This window comes from Tamandua tetradactyla, chromosome 9, assembly GCF_023851605.1.
Source record: "Tamandua tetradactyla isolate mTamTet1 chromosome 9, mTamTet1.pri, whole genome shotgun sequence".
Taxonomy (NCBI): Eukaryota; Metazoa; Chordata; class Mammalia; order Pilosa; family Myrmecophagidae; genus Tamandua; species Tamandua tetradactyla.
In genome coordinates, this window is record NC_135335.1 from 93,573,135 (window position 1) to 93,592,628 (window position 19,494).

Consider the following 19,494-nt stretch of genomic DNA (forward strand, 5'->3'; position numbering starts at 1 on the left):
TTTTAGAGCAGCTAGATGTGAAGACCTAAAATTGTGGCGTTGTAACCCATGCCAGGCTTTGAGATATGTTCTACAACTAATTGTGGTGTTATGCTTTGAAATGTATAGCTTTTTTGTATATATGTCACTTTTCACAAGAAAAAGAAGGAAAAAACGTCAACTGTGATGATAAAAAACTTTAAGACTTCTTGCCTCCTGTATTCTGGAGCAGATAGAAGGAAAAAAATGAGAGGATCATATAGTAGCCCATGACAAACTCTGGGATATGTCCTGTAACTACTTGTTGAGGAATACTTAGAAAACTATTGTTTTTTTATTTCTTTGCTTTATATATATGTTATACTATACAATAAAAAAGTTAAAAAAAAAAAAAAAAGCCCCAAGAGAAAACCAAAAGGCTACAGTTTAGTCTCTTCTATTCCCTTTCTTCATTATTGTCACCAACTATAGCTTTTTAGATACATTGCGTTTTGCTGTCCCACCTTCTCTGTCAGGACAAAACCTCACGCCAAGCTTCATCATGGGTAGAGCAGAGTTTCCCTCACCCTCCGCCTGGCCTGCCTGGCCTTCCCTCCCTCCTCTCTGGTAGGAGGGCTGCTGCTGCTGCTGTGTGGACAGCTGGAAATAGCTCAGGAAGCTGAAACTTTAAAGCTTTACTTAAAAGCTCTATGTGAAAAAAATTAAATTGGTGTAGTTGCCAAGACTGAGAGCAAAGCCATAGCAAATAGACATCTGAGAAGCAGTGAAACAGTAAAAGTTGAGTCCTAAAATTTCAATGATGAATTTTTCTCAATTTTATGGAAACATATAAAATGACCAACTGTCTTGATATAAATTAAGAAGACAGTATCCAGATTTTCCTCTGCTCAAGAATATAGGCCAGTAAATTGGTACACAAATTTGGGGTTCAGGGACCTGGCAGTTAAAATAATGATTATTGCAAGATCAGTGGAAACTGAGACAAACTGCAGAGCCCATGGCCTATCTGAGAAGGACAGAGGTCAGTCTGCTCTATCCAGTTCTTTTCTTTTTTTTTTTTTTAATTTTTATTATTTTATTGAGAAATCTTTACACAAATGCAGTCCGTCCACAGTATACAATCAGTGGCTCACAACAGCATCACATAGTTGTGTATTCATTACCACAATCATTTTTAGAATGTTTGCATCACTCCAGAAACAGAAAAACTCATACCACCACTAGTGTGATGGTTAGTTTCTGGTGTCAACTTGGCCACATGATTTTATGCCCAGTTGTCTGGTCAGGCAAGCACTAGCCTGACTATTGGCAAAGATATTTTGTGGCTGGTTGATAAACTGGAAGGCTGGTGTATTAAGTCATCAGTTAGTTGATTGCATCTGTGGCTGATTACATCTGTGATCAACTAATGCATGTCTCCCACAATGAGATAATCCAATCAGTTGAAGGCTTTTAAGGAAAAAGAGAGGTTTTTTCACCGCTTCTTTAGCCAGTGAGCCTGTCCTATGGAGTCCATCCAGACCCTTCATTGGAGCTGGAGCTGCCAGCTTCACAGCCTGCCCGATGGATTTGGACTCTTCCATTCCCATGGTTGCATGAGACACTTTTATAAATCTCATATTTACAAATCTCTCCTGTTGGTTTTGCTTTTCTAGAGGACCCTGACAAACACAGCTTGGTAGCAGGAGTGGGGTACCAAGCTTCTTGAGAAACAGAATCTTAAAATGGATTTTTACAATTGATTTCTTACCCTGACTAGACTCAGAGGCACTAATGACTCTGTTTCCGATCATCAAGATGACACTGACAGTCCATTGGTGAATGGCAAAAGAGACACTCAAAATATCACCATTAGAATCTGCTAATTGCATGCTTATATGGGGCAAGGCTCTGGAGGATAATGCTTTTGACACCTTTATGGAATTTTGTGGAATTAAGAGGTATAATGATGTTGGCTGGTTGTTGTTAGATATGCTGGATACAGTTTTGAGGGAAACGAATGAGCCGAAGGCTTCAAATTTGAAACTTCAGTGCCATATAAACAATGTAAAAATTTCCATGTGTGCCCTGAAAGAAAATCTGATTTCCTGTGGTCGCAGACTTGAGATCTCTGAAAACCAGACCCAAAACCTCATTGTGCAAGTAACAGATTTACAAAATAAACTAAAATCTTAACCTTGTAGTGTGTTTGCTGTTAAATTAAAGCCTTTGATTGGAAAAGAATGGGATCCTGAAACGTGGGATGGGGATATATGGTTTGATAATGATGGCGATGGGGAGACAGGATACCTGGATTCTGCTGAGTCTTTACTAGATAGATCTGTAGTGGACTGCCCTGAGGAAACAGCTTCCCACCTCCAGTATCATCAGGAGTCTGCCATCCAACCTCCACCCAACATTTAACCCTTCACTGCCTGCTAACCCTATAACCACCTTCCCTGGGGAAACAGCCCTCACTCCTCTCTCTGGAGTGACAAATCCAGTTTCACCTGAAGAACTGCAAAGGAATGCCCTGAAATAATTGCCTTGAAAGACACCTCTAATTTTCATGACCCACCCCCACCACCCCACTTTTCTTCAAGACCTATAACTAAAGTTCCAACAGGCCTCAAAAGGTGAGATACAATGTATGACCCATGGGGAGGTACGTTGTACTCCATAAGAACTTCATGAAATTTCTAATCTATATAGAAGAAATCAGGGGAATATGTGTGGGAATGGATATCAAAGGTGTGGGATGATGGTGGATGGAATATAAAGTTGGATCAACCTGAATTTATTGAAATAGGCCCATTAAGCAGAGATTTTGCATGCAATGTTATAGCTGAGGGGTTAGAAAGGGCATTGACTGTTTGTTTGGATGATTGGTTGAAACATGGATCAAAAGGTGGCCAAGATTATCAGAGGCTGAAATACCAGAACTGCCCTGATATAATATAGATGAGAGGATCCAGAGACTTAGAGAGATGGGAATGTTAGAGTGGATTTATCACAGAAGACCTGCTCACATACCACAGGAATGTCCAGAGGACACATCTTTCCCCAAAACCTTTAGAAATAAATTCATGAGACTAGCTCCATCATCCCTGAAAAGCTCTGAGGTTGCCCTTCTCTGTAGGTCAGATATTACTGTAGGAACTGCTGTCACTGAACTGGAATCCTTAATCACAATGTGGATGACTGGATCCTGAGCTGGCAGAAACTATGTGGCAACAGTTAATCACCACAGACAAGGTGGCCACCATAATGGACAGCAATCAAAATAAGCTAACTCGCAGAGACTTGTGACGTTGGCTAGTAGATCATGGACTACCTAGAAGTAAAATAGATGGCCAGGCTACTAAATTCTTGTTTGAGCAGAATTCTAGGCCAAGTGATCAAAAGTGTAACTTGAATTACAAAAACAGAGAATCATGGCCCCTTAATCAATTCCCAGACATGAGTGAGTTTACAGGCCCAGAGACCTTCAAATAAGGGAAGGACTGGTATCCTTGAGGAAGGACTCCTTCACACTGCCTAAAATTTACAGTTAACCTTCCTCTCAGCCTTCCCCAAGGAGACTTACAGCCTTTTACCAGGGTGACTATGCATTGGGGCAAAGGAAATGATCAGATATTTCAGAGATCATCAGACGCTGGCTCAGAAGTGACACTAATTCCAGAAGACCCAAAATGTCACTCTGGTCTACCACTCACAGTAGGGGCTTATGGAGGTCAGGTGATCGATGGAGTTTTAACTCAGGTCCATCTCACAGTGGGTCCAGTGGTGTCCTGGACCCATTCTGTGGTCATTTCCCCAGTTCCAGAAAGCTTAATTGGAATTGACATATTCAGTAACTGGCAGAATTCCCACACTGGTTCTCTGAATCATTAAGTGAGGGCTATTATGGTAGGAAAGGCCAAGTGGAAGCCACTAGAACTGCCCTTACATAGCAAAATAGTGAATCAGAAGCAATACCATACTACTGGAGGGATTGCAGAGATTAGTGCTACTCTTAAGGACTTGAAGAATGTAGAGGTGGTGATTCTCACCACATCCCCATTCAAACTCTCCTCTTTGACCTGTGCAGAAAATAGGTGGGTCTTAGAGGATGACAGTGGATTATCATAAACTTAACCAGATGGTGATTCCAATTGCAGCTGCTGTTCCAGATGTGGTATCATTGCTTGAGCAAATCAGCACGTCACCTTGTCTCTGGTATGCAGCTACTGATCTGGAAAATGCTTTTTTCTCAATATCTGTTAGTAAGGGCCACCAGAAATAGTTTACATTCAGCTGGCAAAGCCAGCAGTATACCTTCACTGTCCTGCTTCATGGGTATATTAACTCTCTAGCCTATGTCACAATCTTATCTGCAGGGACCTTGATAGTCTCTCCCACAAGACATCACACTGGTCCATTATATTGATGATATCATGCTGATTGAACCTAGTGAGCAAGAAGAAGCAACTACTCTAGACCTAGTGGTAAGGCATTTGTGGGTCAGAGGGTGGGAGATAAATACAACAAAAATACAGAGGCCTTCCACCTCATGAAATTTCTAAGTGACCAGTGGATGGTGCATGTGGAGATATCCCTGCTAAGATGAAGGCTAAGCTGTTGCATCTAGCCCCTCCTATGACTAAAAAAGAGGCACAATGCCTAGTTGGTCTCTTTGGATTTTGGAGACAATGTATTCCTCATTTGGGTGTGCTACATTGGCCAATTTACCGAGTGACCCAAAATGCTGCTCATTTTTAGTGGGGGCTGGATTAAGAGGAGGCTCTGCGACAGGTCCAGGCTGCTATGCAAGCTGCTCTGCCACTTGGGCCATTTGATCCAGAAGATCCAATGGTGCTGGAAATGTCAGTGGCAAATAGGGATGCTATATGGACCCTTTGGCAGGCCCCTATAGAGAATCACAATGCAAACCCTTCAGATTTTGGAGTAAAGCCTTACCATCCACTGCAGATAACTACTCTTCTTTTGAGAAACAACTTTTAGTCTGCTACAGGCTAAAGTAGAGACTGAGCACTTAACCATGAACCACCAAGTTACTATGAGACCTGAGTTGCCTATCATGAGCTGGGTGTTGCCTGACCCACCAAACTATAAGGTTGGGCATGCACAACTCATACTCAGTCCCCGATATGATGCCATTCCCCGAGGTGATCAGCCTGCTACGTGGTGGCAGGTTAATTATATTGGTCCACTTCCATCATGGAAGGGGCAGTGATTTGTTCTAACTGGAATAGACACATACTCCGGATTTGGGTTTGCATTCCCTGCATGCAATGCTTCTTCAAAAACTACCATATATGGACTTACGGAATGCCTTATCCACCATAATTGTATTCCACACAGCACTGCTTCTGATCAAAGAACCCACTTCACAGCAAATGAAGGGTGAGAATGTGCACATGCTCAGGGAATTCTCTGGTCTTACCATGCCCCCCATCATCCAGAGACAGTTGGGTTGATAGAGCGGTTGAATGGCCTTTTGATGACCCAGTTACAACCAGGTGGCAACACTTTGCAGGGCTGGGACAGTGCACTGCAGGAGGTTGTGCATGTCTGAATCACTGTCCACTCTATGGTGCTGTTTCTCCCATAGCCAGGATTCATGGGTTCAGCAATCAAAGGGTGGAAATGTGAGTCACTATCACCCCTAAAAATCCACTAGGAAAATTTTTGCTCCCTGTCCCTAAAACCTTAAGCTCTGCTGGTCTACAGGTCTTAGTTCCAAAAGGAGGAGTACTCCTTCCAGAAGACACAACAATGATTCCATTGAACCAGAAATTAAGACTGCTACCTGGCCACTTTGGGCTTCTCATGCCATTGAATTAATAGCCATGAAAGAGAATTACTGTTCTGTCTGGGGTGATTGATCCTGACTATCAAGGGGAAATAGGACTGCAACTAGACAATAGAGGTAAAAAAGAGTTTTTCTGGAATACAGGAGATCCCCTAGGGCATTTCTTAGTACTACCATGCCCTGTGATTAAATTCAATGGAAAACTACAACAGTCCAATCCAGGCAGGAGTACTGATGGTCTAGAAATGTTATGAATATAGGTGTGGGTCACCCCACCCAGCAAAGAACCACGTCCATCTGAAGTGCTTGCTGAGGGTAAATAGAACATGGAATGGGTAATAGAAGAAGGTAGTGATAAATATGAACTGTGACCAGTTACAGAAACAAGGACTGTAGTTGTATGAATATTTCCTCCTTGTTTTATTATGAGTATGTTTGCATTTGTACATAAGCAAATATCTTGTTTTCCTCTTACCATATGACATAAGTTGTATTGTTTATGTTATAGTACTTAAGTCATAGGATATGAAGTTTAAGATTGAATGTTACCCAAGGACTTGCACCCTATTCTGGAGAGATGTAGTGCATTTCTGGTTGTACACAGGACAGATGAGTATTGTTAGATGAAACATATGTCTGTTATTGTGTTCTCTTTGGAAATTAGACATGTTTCAAGGTGATGTGTATAGCTGCCAAGTTAACAAGGGGTGGACTGTGATGGTTAGGTTCTGGTGTCAACTTGGCCACATGATTATGCCCAGTCTGGTCAAGCAAGCACTGGCCTGACCATTGCTACAAGGTTAGTTTGTGGTTGGTTGATAAGCCAAAAGGCTGGTGTATTAAGTCATCAGTCAATTGATTGCATCTGTGGCTGATTACATCTGAGATCCAATAAGGCATGTCTCCTGCAATGATATCATCAGTTCAAGGCTTTTAAGGAAGGAGACTCTTTCACTCCTTCTTCAGTCAGTCTCTCCTGTGGAGTTCATCCAGACACTTCATTGGAGGCACCAGCTTCACAGCCTGCCGTATGGATTTTGGACTCCTCCATTTCCACGGTTGTGTGAGACACCTTTATAAATATCATATTTACAGATCTCTCCTGTTGGTTCTGTTTCTCTAGAGAACCCTGATTAACACAACTAGTATTTCAATGTACACATTTTTCTACCCCTCATCCCCTCTGTTATTTATTTTCCTTATTCCTATTATTATTATTTTGCATGGGCAGGCACGGGGAAATGAACCTGGGTCTCTAGCATGGCAGGAGAGAATTCTGCCACTGAGCCACCATTGCACCACCCTTACCCTTATATTTTTTAACTCATCTATCCATACACTAGATAAAAGGAGCATCAGATACAAGGTTTTCATAGTCACACAGTCACATTGTAAGAGCTCAATAGTTATACTATTGTCTGCAACAGTTTTGGGTACTTACCTCTAGCTACTCCAATACACTACAAACTAAAAAGGGATATCTATATAATGCATAAGAATAATCTCCAGGATAACTTCTCAACTATGTTTGAAATCTCTCAGCCACTGAAAATTTATTTTGTCTCATTTCTCTCTTCCCTCTTGTGATCAAAAAGGCTTTCTCAATCCCATAAAGCTGGGTCCTGGCTCATCTCAGGAGTTCTGTCCCATGTTGTCAGGGAGATTTACACCCCTGGGAGTTATGTCCCATGCAGAGGAAGGGCAGTGAGTTCATCTGTCAAGTTGACTTATAGAGAAAGGACATCTGAGCAGCCAAAGAGATTCTCTGGGGTGATTCTTAATTATAAGTAGGCTTCACTTATCCTTTGTGGGAATAAATTTCATAGGGTTGTGCCTCAAGATTGAGGGCTCAGCCTATTGAATTGGTTGTCCCCACTGCTTGCGAGAATATCAGGAATTCCCCAGATGAGGAAGTCGAATATTTCCTCCTTTCTCCCCACCCCCCAAGGGGACTTTGTAAATATTTTTCTATTCTCTGCTAAAATTACTCTGGGTCATACCAGGACATCACACTAACCTGAACAAACCAATAAGATCTCATGCCCTATTCACGACTGAATGTACTTATCTCCCAGGGGGTGTAAATCTCCCTGGCAACGTGGGACAGAACCCCTGGGATTAGCCAGGATATGGCATCATGGGACTGAGAAAGCCTTCTTTACAAAAGAGGAAGAGAGAAATGAGACAAAATAAAGTTTCAGTGGCTGAGAGATTTCAAATAGAGTCAAGAGGTTATTGTGGAGGTTCTTCTTATGCATTACATAGATACCCCCTTTTTAGATTAAGGTGCATTAGGCTAGAGGGAAGTGCCTGAAACTCTGGAGTTGTGTTCCTGTAGCCACGTTTCTTGAAAATGATTGTATAATAATAGAGATTCTGCAATGTGAATGTGTGATTGTGAAAACCTTGTGTCTGAGGCTCCTTTTATCTAGGGTATGGACAGATGAGTAAAAATATGGATTAAAAATAAACAAATAATAAGGGAACAAAGGTTAAAAGAAATTAGCTAGATGGAAATACTAGTAGTCAATGAGAGGGAGGAGTAAGGGCTATGGTATACATGAGTTTTTTCTTCTTTGTTTCTTTTTCTGGAGTGATGCAAATGTTCAAAAAAATGATCATGGTGATGAATACGCAACTATGTGATGATATTGTGAGACACTGATTGTACACCAGGTATGGAATGTTTGTATGTTAAGAATGTTTGTATGTCTGTGTGTTAAGTTTTATCAATAAAAATATTTTTTAAAAATTCCATGAACTTCTGGTGTTTAACTTAATTGACCATCCAAGTTAAATATAAATTTTGTGCCAAATAAACATCTCTCCCTTTGGTTTCACACAGAAGTTGAAGTTTTAAAATACAGACCATATCATTATTTACCCAGTACACTGATTTAACTTAATCCTATACAGATCAGCTTCAATCATATCTTAGTTGAAGTCTAATCACTTTTCCAACTTTTTTAACAATTGCTGTATGGGGTAATGCCGACCTTCATAGCTTCAGTTCTAGCCAGTTCTTGCCAGGGTATATGGGACCATTAAAATCCTTCCTGTGTGTGTGTGAGTTTGTGAGACAGAGCGAGAGAGACAGCGAGAGAGTGAGAGAGTGAGAGAGCGAGAGCGAGAGCGAGAGCGAGAGCGAGAGCGAGAGCGAGAGCGAGAGAGAGAGAGAGAGAGAGAGAGAGAGAGAGAGAGAGAGAAAGAGAGAGAGAGAAAGAGAGAGCAAGAGAGAGACAGAGACAGAGAGACAGAGAGAGACAGAGACAGAGAGACAGAGAGAGAGAGAGACAGAGAGAAGTAGGTAGGGAGGAGGAGAGAGAGAGAGCATGCACATAGAATCCAGTTTTAAAATGCTGGCTCAATTTAAAAGAATATGGACAAAACTATTTTTTACTTCTTTTCTAGACTTAGAGAATCTATTCATGTTAAAGCTCAAGAAAAATGATAATGGAAAAGCATGAAATCAGACAAGAATTAAGTACCTGTATTTTGGATTTCCTACATACAGTAACTAGAGCTATTGTAAAGTAGATTCCCTCCATTCTAAATGCTGTTAAAATCTCTTTAAATACGCAAACAACTTATAATTTAAGTTCTCTTTGATCTACTTTGCATGGCTAAATCCCTTTCTTCCTGCTTCCCATTTTTAAAGCCAAATAGAAAATTTTCAATTTTAAAATGTTCACAAGGCTGACTTTGTTCAGAAACTTGCAATTTACCCTAACCCTAATCCTGTAGGTCAAGTTTGTCTTTTCTTAGGAATATGTACACTTGAGTTCAGACAGTTTAGCAGACTGGGGAAAGGGATGGAGGGGTGGGTGAATAATAAGGGATTGCCTCCAACCTCTTGCTGGGGACTTTTTAGATACTATAATCAGAAAAGGAAATGCATCTCAAAGTTGCACCTGTGAGCAAAGACCTCATCGTCCAGCTGGCAAATCGCTAATATTACCGAAATTTCTTCTTGGAGATCCAAATCTAAATATATTCCATTCTCTAATCTATAGTCAGAAAAAAATTGGAAACTACTGAGAAGATAGAGATTCCTGCCCACGTATTTCCAGCAGCACCTCATTCCTTCCAGCACTGGCTTGCTAGACACTCCCTCCCCCCCCCCCGGAGGCCTAGCTGGCCAGCACCCGACTCACCTTCCGAGGCTGGAAGGGCCACACACGTAGCCAGGGCCATGAGAGTGAGGCCACAGTGCTGCATGCCTGCTGCCACACTGGCTGATCGCACCGTAGGTGAGGCTTAAGATCAGGAAATGAGGCTAAAGGTTTCTTTGGGTGCACAGAAAGAGCATGGAGGGAAAAGTAAGTCAGGAAACCCCGCCCTGGGAGGTGCTCAGAGTATCTGTTTCTCATGTTTCCTTCCCTAAGGCTAGTCCTCTGTCAGATTCTCTATTTATGCTGGAATCACTTAGGCTTCAGGTGAAGCCCAGAGGCAGCCTTGGATCTGACAGCTGGTGGGGTTACTGTGAATTGGAGGTGAACATTGGAATCACTTGGGAAACATTAAAAAAAAAAAAAGAGCTGTAGATATGACTCCCTCCCTAGACCTATAAACTAGGACTCTGAGATAGGGACCAGTAATTTGAATTTTTAAAAAGTTCCATGGGTGTTTCTGATAAACACCCTCTACTGAGAACCACTGCATAAAGGAATCAGAGTTTTTAAGTAGCTTGTTGGAACTTCAAGTTTCTGGGGACAAGGGTAACAAGTCATAAAAAATCTTATCTCCAATGGAAAGATATGGAAAGACTCTACTCACTCTTGTGCTGGTTTGTGACCAAGTTGTTTGCATTCCACGTTTTGGCTTATTTGGGGAAAAGATAAGACAAGTAGAGAGGCATCTTCCTTCCAGTCCGTGTCTTGCAGAACAGAGAGCTCCAGAACATGCTGAAATGATAATATACTTGATAGATCGGGTTAAATAAAACATAATATTAAAATTAGTTTTTCCTATTTGTACTTTTTTAATGTAACTATGCAGAAAATTTTAGATTACATAGATTGCTCATATCCTATTCTATTTGCATAGGACAAAGCTTTATAAAGTCACGAGCCTGTGGCCAGAATTGTTCCCTGACTGTCAAGGTATGTACTTAATCAAGCTCCAACTTCCCTATCAAGAACTAGAATTATAATAAAATAGGAAATGAGAAGTTTAGAAGGCTTGACAAAAATGAGGACCTCCTGAATGAGAAGCCCCAGGCATCCAGAACAGCTGTACCAGACTAAGCAAGGGATTGTACCATAGGCTTGGGCGGGGGGGGGGAGCACGGAGAACCTGTGAAAGCACCTCCACAGGCCACAGCCACAGCAGCGCTCCTGGGCCAAAGAAGTTTGCCCTGAAGTGAAAGTTGGGCAAGCTGGACCCAAATGATTATAGCCTGAAAATAGCCAAGAGAATTTGCAAAAACAATATTTATGCCTTAACATTCACCCGACTGCCATGGAACCTGAAATTCACCCTAACGGACCCTGCTGTGGGGGACTATCCTGCAGAGCAGAAAAAAGCCTCTGCTCATATGAAATGAAGCATGACTATTGGAAAATAGAAGTGTTTTTCAAATAGAATGTTTTTTAAACTATCAGGCCAGGATTTATGCAAAAGTCTTAGTGCGCTAGCAAAGACTTCAATGAGCCTGGGATTAAATAGACCCTGTGTACTCAGTCATGTCCCTCTTCCTTTGCTTTTGTATTTGACAGGACAGCTTCCCTTTCATTGTGTGCGTTTTTCTTCATGAAAATGTCACAGTGATCCTACCAGGAAGAAAGCGTAGGGAGAGAATCCAAAGACTTGGAATTTTCCTTGACACTCCTTCTGGGGGTTCTGTAATCAGATGGTAGGTTGGGTAGTAGTTTCTGGAAGGCGGTTGGTATGACCTCTGGAACCAAAAATATTACACCCCTCGTCATGAAATGATCACAATTAGAATCACAGCCTTGGGGCAGGGGCATTATATCACACTGTGTTAAAAAAACAAACCTGACATACACCAGCAGGGATGTAAAAACCATTAAAAAACACCCTACTCCACATGGTTATGTGTGAAGGCATGGAAAGAGAGGAACACCAGACAGGTGGGTTTTAACTAGGGAAATGGAAGACTGAATCATGGGGTTTTTGTCTGGAGAGAACATGGTAGAAACCCTAATTGGCGGTGGGGAGGAGGGTATATGTGAGATGGATGTGCCCACCAGGCAGACAGGGGCCAGAATTAACTAGGAAGGATCCCTAAAAGAGTGAGTTCAGAAAAGCAACTTTGATTATTTAAATATTTTCATCTGGGATTGACCTCCACAAGGTCTAATGAGGAGATTGGGCCTAGGTGATAGTTGGAGAGCAGACACACAGAATAACACAGTTTGAGGACAATCTAAATTTAGGTGCAGTTTTGAGTTTTTCATTTGTGAAATGTCCCTGGCTAAGAATACTTGGACACAATCTTTTAGGAAAGCCTATCAGGAAAAGCCAACATGTTTCACTTTAAAGAGAAGTAAAGTATAAACCTCGGACTATCATAAAAATACCTGGTGCCATTCAAGTTTTAGTTAAAATAACCAGTCTGGATTAGAAGAATGAGGAAGATTTCTACACAGTAGCCTTTACAAACTAAAGCCACTGAACTCCCTTGAAGAATTGTCTTGAAAATTACTTCATGCATCATATGAAAATCATGTCAACATTTAATATACTAGAAGAATTTACAATGTAATGGACCCCTTCCAAAAATTGGTACTGATGATAATCTCCTATAATCTGTATGATACGTGAGTTCTGATTTATAGATAATGCCTTTGTTAAAGCAGGGCAGGGTCAGACAGGGGTCCCATATAAAAGCTGAGTTCCAGGTATTTTGAGTTACATTTTTTAAAAATTCTATCTTGTTCTCTTCTGATTACAAAATTACATGGGTCTTTGTGGAAAATTTGGAACATAACAAGAAGTATAAAAAAGTAATTCTTAAAAATATTCAGGGCTCCGGAGAAGATGGCGGCTTAGTAAGACGCGTGGGTCTTAGTTCCTCCTCCAGAAAAGCAACTAAAGAAACAGAAACAATACGAAACAGCTCCCGGAGTCACGACAGAGACCAAAAAAGACAGCGTACCCCATTCTGGAACGGCTGAACGGGTAGGGAGAATCCGCTGCTGTGAGATACCCGAGGGGTGCACGTTTTCCCGGCTGGGGTGGCTGGCGTCTGGGGTCCCCTCCACGCACGTGGCTCCCCGGTCTGACTGGGAACATTGGATAGCGGGGCCCTCCCGTCACGCTTGGCGTCTCGGGCCAGCTGGGCAATTTGGACCGGCACTCCCCCAAGCCACAGCCAGCGACCCCCGCCTCCACGCGCGGTTTCCCGGGCCGACTGCCCCGCAGACAGACGACCGCCACGAGCGCCACCTACTGGGCAGGAAAAGAAAAACAGAGCCCAGAGATTCCACAGAAAAACCTTTCAACCAGCTGGGTCCCACACCCAGGGAGATCTGATCAAATGCCCAGACACCAGCAGAAAATAATGGATGACGCTCGGAAAATTGAAGATATGGCCCAATCAAAGGAACAAACCAATAGTTCAAATGAGATACAGGAGCTGAGACAACTAATGCTGAATATACGAACAGAAATGGAAAAACTCTTCAAAAACCAAATCAATAAATTGAGGGAGGACATGAAGAAGATATGGGCTGAACAAAAAGAAGAAATAGAAAATCTGAAAAAACAAATCACAGAACTTGTGGGAGTGAAGGACAAAGAAGAAAAAATGGAAAAAACAATGGATACCTACAATGGTAGATCTAAAGAGACAGAAGCTACAATTAGTGAACTGGAGGATGGAACAACTGAATTCCAAAAAGAAACAGAAACTATAGGGAAAAGAATGGAAAAACTTGAGCAGGGAATCAGGGAACTGAATGACAATATGAAGCGCACAAATATACGTGTTGTGGGTGTCCCAGAAGGAGAAGAGAAGGGAAAAGGAGGAGAAAAACTAATGGAAGAAATTATCACTGAAAATTTCCCAACTCTTATGAAAGACCTAAATATACAGATCCAAGAAGTGCAGCGCACCCCAAAGAGAATAGACCCAAATAGGCGTTCTCCAAGACATTTACTAGTTAGAATGTCAGAGGTCAAAGAGAAAGAGAGGATCTTGAAAGCAGCAAGAGAAAAACAATCTGTCACATACAAGGGAAACCCAATAAGACTATGTGTAGATTTCTCAGCAGAAACCATGGAAGCTAGAAGACAGTGGGATGATATATTTAAATCACTAAAAGAGAAAAACTGCCAACCAAGACTCCTATATCCAGCAAAATTGTCCTTCAAAAATGAAGGAGAAATTAAAACATTTATAGACAAAAAGTCACTGAGAGAATTTGTGACCAAGAGACCAGCTCTGCAAGAAATACTAAAGGGAGCACTAGAGTCAGATACGAAAAGACAGAAGAGAGAGGTATGGAGTAAAGTGTAGAAAGAAGGAAAATCAGATATGATATATATAATACAAAAGCCAAAATGGTAGAGGAAAATATTATCCAAACAGTAATAACACTAAAAGTTAATGGACTGAATTTCCCAATCAAAAGACATAGAATGGCAGAATGGATTACGACCCAGCAATACCACTGCTAGGTATCTACTCAAAGGACTTAAGGGCAAAGACAGAGACGGACATTTGCACACCAGTGTTTATAGCAGCATTATCTACAATTTCAAAGAGATGGAAACAGCCAAAATGCCCATCAACAGACAAGTGGCTAAACAAACTGTGGTGTATACCTACGATGGAATATTATGCAGCTTTAAGACAGACTAAACTTATGAAGCATGTAATAACATAGATGGACCTAGAGAACATTATGCTGAGTGAGTCTAGCCAAAAACTAAAGGACAAATACTGTAAGGTCCCACTGATGTGAACCGACATTCGAGAATCAGCTTGGAATATATCATTGGTAACAGAGACCAGCAGGAGTTAGAAACAGGGTAAGATAATGGGTAATTGGAGCTGAAGGGATACAGACTGTGCAACAGGACTAGATACAAAAACTCAAAAATGGACAGCACAATAATACCTAAGTGTAATGTAACTAGGTTAGAACACTGAATGAAGCTGCACCTGAAATATGGTTTTTTGTTTGTTTGTTTGTGTGTTTGTATCTTTTGTTTTTGTTTTTTTCTTTTTCCTTTTTATATATATATATATATTAGTATTATTATTTTAATTCTCTTCTCTATATTAACATTCTATATCTTTTTCTGCTGTTTTGCTAGTTCTTTTCCTAAATCGATGCAAATGTACTAAGAAATGATGATCATACATCTATGTGATGATACTAAGAATTACTGAGTGCATGTGTAGAATGGAATGATTTCTAAATGTTGTGTTAATTTCTTTTCTTTTTTTTGATTAATAAAAAAATTAAAAAAAAAAAATTCAGAAATAAGCTTTCTTAACCTTTGAGTTCAGTCATCTTTCCAGTTATTCATTCATTGAATAAACCTCTATAAAGGGCCTACCACATACAAGGCACTGTGGTAGACACAGGACAAAACGGTGAGCAAAGGGAACGCAACACAGTCTACAGAGAGACAGTGAAGCAAGTCACACGATAGAGGCTCTAAGTGCCAGCAGAGGGCATGTACAGTGCTTAAGGCGCTGGTGGCAGGCACGTTTCACTCGGTCTGGGAATGAATCGGCTCTAAAACATGATTTGCTTGTTTGTTTGTTTGTTTGTTTTTTATTTTATTTTATTTTTTATATATTTTTATTTATTTTATTTTTTTTAAAAAACATGATTTTTAACAAGAGCTTAGTTTAGTGTTCCTTGATACAGAGGTGTTGTACTGTACTGTACCAACCCTTAATAGTGGACATTTAAATTGTGGGGGGGTTTTTTTCCTGCTATTGCAAATAATTCTGCAATGAATCACTTATGTTATCCGAAACTTTATGCAATCCTGAAACACAGAATTGCAAAATAAAAAGCATGGTCATTTGAAAGTCCTCTGACATGTATTCAGGCTAAGTTTAAAAATGTACCTACATTTTTTTCTCCAATACCACCCATGTTTTTCCAGCATTCTGTAATGGTGGCTCTAACGAAAAACAACCACCACCACATCACACGCTTTTAAAATGACTCTGGAGAGCACATGGCCGGGCCCTTCTGCCCTCACGTCATGACTGGAGGACTTTCTTTTCCAGGACCTTAGAAGTCCTCAGTGTTCCACGTGTAAACAGAAGGGGTCTCTCTCGGGGTGGATGCTGCCTTGGGACCCACATCTTGGCATGCAGAAGGTGTCTGTGCAGAATCAAAAGACCCCTTTCCTCTATTAAAGAGAGAAAAAAAGAAAAAGGAGGTGTGCTTCTTTCTCTAGGCAGATGCAAATACCAGGTATATGATTTGGCAAACGAAGTGTGGCCTACGGTTCTGCCCCCGCGTCTTCAGCAGGCAGCCTTTGAGGTGCACAAACGGTACAACCCCCCACAGCGGGCCTGATCTCACTGTTTCTTCTCATGACTATGGCCCTTGTCTGGGCCAACTTCCCAACCTCTCTAATCCCACCTGGAAAACTACTCATTCTCTAAGGCACAGCCACAACGTCACTCAGCAGCCTCTCTGCTTGGCCTTCCTGCTTTTGCACCCTCCACGAGGTCACCTGCTCTTACACAGCCTTTCATGCGAGGCCTTGAGGGCACAACCCGCTTCCCACTAGCTTTGCCTCTTGTGGTGCAGAACAGGCACCACAAGAACGCTTTTGTTGTACTCACCACTTTATGTTTTTATAAACTTTTGGTCTGACTAAAAAAAAAATAAAAAACACATTTCTTTGTGAAAGATTTATATGAAAATGCAATACATATTGATATATATATAATTACATATTTCGTGAAGTTGTTAAAATCATTCAAAACCAAACTACTCATTCAACTGTTAACTCCTCTAACATTTGGATGTATATCCTTTCAGATTTTTTCCATTCATTTGTAAATATATTTTATTTTTACAACAGAGTCATAGAAACCTTTCTGTTTTGGGAGTTTTGTTTTTTTTTTCCAGTGAATAGATGAGGAATAGTTCTCCATGGCCATACCTATAGATCTGTATCATTTTTCTTTTTGATAGTTTCATGTTATTCAATTGGATGGTTTTGATTCCCCCGAAGACTGTATATTTAGGTATTCTGGTTGTATTCCTTTTCTGGTGTTATTACTATTATGGAAATGCTATGATAATCAGTCCTGTACAATTCATTCTCAATATTTCGTTAAGTAAATCCTTGCAAATGAAACTTCCCAAAGGGTATGCCCATTTAAATAACTTTTTTTTTTTAACATGGGCAGGCATCGGGAATTGAACCTAGGTCTCCAGCTTCTCTGCTACTGAGCCACTGTCATACCGCCCTAAATAACTTTTTAATTCCACTGTCAAATTACCTCACCATAGTGTAAATACCTATCTGCATGCATCTCTCTTCCAATAGAGTAAGGGCTCCATGAGAGCATGCTCTGTATCTCATTCAGCAATGCCTACTTCAGTGATCCACACATAGTAGATATTTAGTGTTTGTGGAATGAATAATGAATTGGATGGCTCAAGTAAGCAGACCTTAGTTACATGAGCAAAATCTTGCTGTAAGGTCACCGAAGCCTACATTTGATACGCTTGGCCTCTTTCGTCTATAGCCTAATTGATTATAATATTTTAAATTTGCATTTCTCAGGAAGGATTGCTTCTATGCTGTACTGAAAACAAAACGTATACACTGAGTTCTCTGAAGCACAGATGATATATAATATATATCAAGACTTGAAACATAGGCCAAGGACAGTGTACGTGTGTCTGTGTGTAGTATTTCAGAAATTCCTATTTAAGAACAAGATAGAATCTTTTCCAGCTGAGGTGGCTGTTAGGAGAGCCATACTAGGGCCCTCCCAGAACTGTGGTTTCATGATTGACACTCTGTAATTGAGTGTGTGATAGGTTTAGGCCACCAGGTATGCCAAAGTAAACAGGAGGAAAGAAAGCAAGGCCAATCAGTTGAATAGAGTTTGAACCACAGTCAAAGTAGGGAATTTCCCTTGCGCTGAATTTCTTATTCCTGGTTAACACTATAGCTCCCTTCCAGACTTTCTAAATTTAAATTTATAACTTTCTTTTTTTAAGTAGTCATGTTTCCCAAATATATGAATAATCCAAATTCATTACAATGTCACAATTGTCAATTATATTATGATGCCGAGGCACAGAAGTTAGGTGACTTGCCTTCCTCTTCAAGAAACTGGGAATCATGAAAGCAGGTTGATAACTCCAGTGGTTGGCGAATAAACAGTAAGAAAGCCCTCAGGAAAATCTGAAAAGGAAGAATACCCAGTGGTGACTTGTCTTTCTGGACTTAATATATTTTGTAAATCTACCTAGTGGTGGGATACTGATGCATAAATCCAAACGTAGACACAATGCCAGTGGGACTCATGTCAGATTTCTGATCTACAGAACGGTAAGATAATACATTTATCTTAAGCTGTGCAATTTGTGGTAATTTATTGCAGCAAAATAAATCTAGTACGTGTATATGCAAGCATGTGTGCACACAAGAATGTGTCCTACAACCTCTAAGCAAGCCAAGCAGAAAGACCTACTGTCTTCCTTCCATACCTTCTTCTCATCCTTTGGTGATATTTTTACTTTTGCAAAGATCACCTGAGGTTTATTTTAATTTAATCTCATGAGATGGAAGCAGGGCCTTGCAGAGTTATTTGTTCTGGGTCTCTTACCCTAGAAATGGCAGAGTCCCTTCCGGAAGCACTGACCTGGGGCCCATGCCACCCTACGCAGAGGCTGGACTGGATAACAGCAGTCCTCTGCCAAACAGTTTAGAATCTAGAGGAAGATGACTCTCGCTTGACCAGGAAACAGGGTTTAACACTGACAGACTATTGTTATGGACTTGAGCAATCAGCTGTAAAAGTCCAGGAAGAAGGAAATGTGGTATTTATACATGGTTTTCGAAGGAAAGCAGGGCTTCTATAGAATACAATGGGTCCTTATTGTAGAGTCTTTCATGAATACAATGCTCCAATCTCTCTACCTCATTGTATGAAATGGTGGGGTCAGTGAGGTATGATCTCTGCCATTTAAAATGTTACACTTGAATGTGGCCTCTGTTATGCAGCCTTGATCGCAATGTTTTATACTTCATCAGCACCCAGATATTTAGGGACATTTTCTCTCGGCTTTACATGCTTAGTAGTAAAACCTCTGACCCAGGAAACTGGGAGGTACTCAATAAGCATTATGTAAAATAAACATTGAATGTAGGGGGAGTGTGATTCCAGGTGGGTGTTCTTGCAGCAAGCTCACACAGAGTTCTCAGGCAGTGGTGTGTGCCCAATTAAATGTTGCTTCCTGGTATAGGCAGCATTCCAAATCCATCAGCCCAATAACTCCCTGCACAGGAGAGAAATGCTCCTGGGTGAGTCAGATAACTCCTTGCAAGATCAGCTGAAAGGGCTAAATGCTTCATAAGCCCTTTACTTATATTGCCATTATTCCCGGAAAGTGAAGAAACACCAAGGGAATGTATATGGCTGGGGGTAGAGAGGGATACTTTGCAATTTATAGAAAGCGCACAGCAACTGTGGAGACTGATTATTAACATGAGTTTCCCAGATCAGTGGGTTGGCTGCAAACCTGCTGGCATGG

The 19,494-nt window shown here is 40.9% G+C and overlaps 1 protein-coding gene across 1 annotated transcript in view; it reads right to left on the reverse strand.

Moving 5' to 3' along the window:
- The window catches only part of CCL28 (C-C motif chemokine ligand 28), a 49,699-nt gene extending 39,535 nt beyond the window's left edge, over window positions 1–10,164 (reverse strand). The window contains exon 1 of the mRNA XM_077115157.1: window positions 9,928–10,164. Coding sequence (XP_076971272.1) covers window positions 9,928–9,991 — 64 coding nt within the window. The 5' untranslated portion in view covers window positions 9,992–10,164. The remainder of the gene's footprint in view (window positions 1–9,927) is intronic.
- Window positions 10,165–19,494: the final 9,330 nt, after the last annotated feature.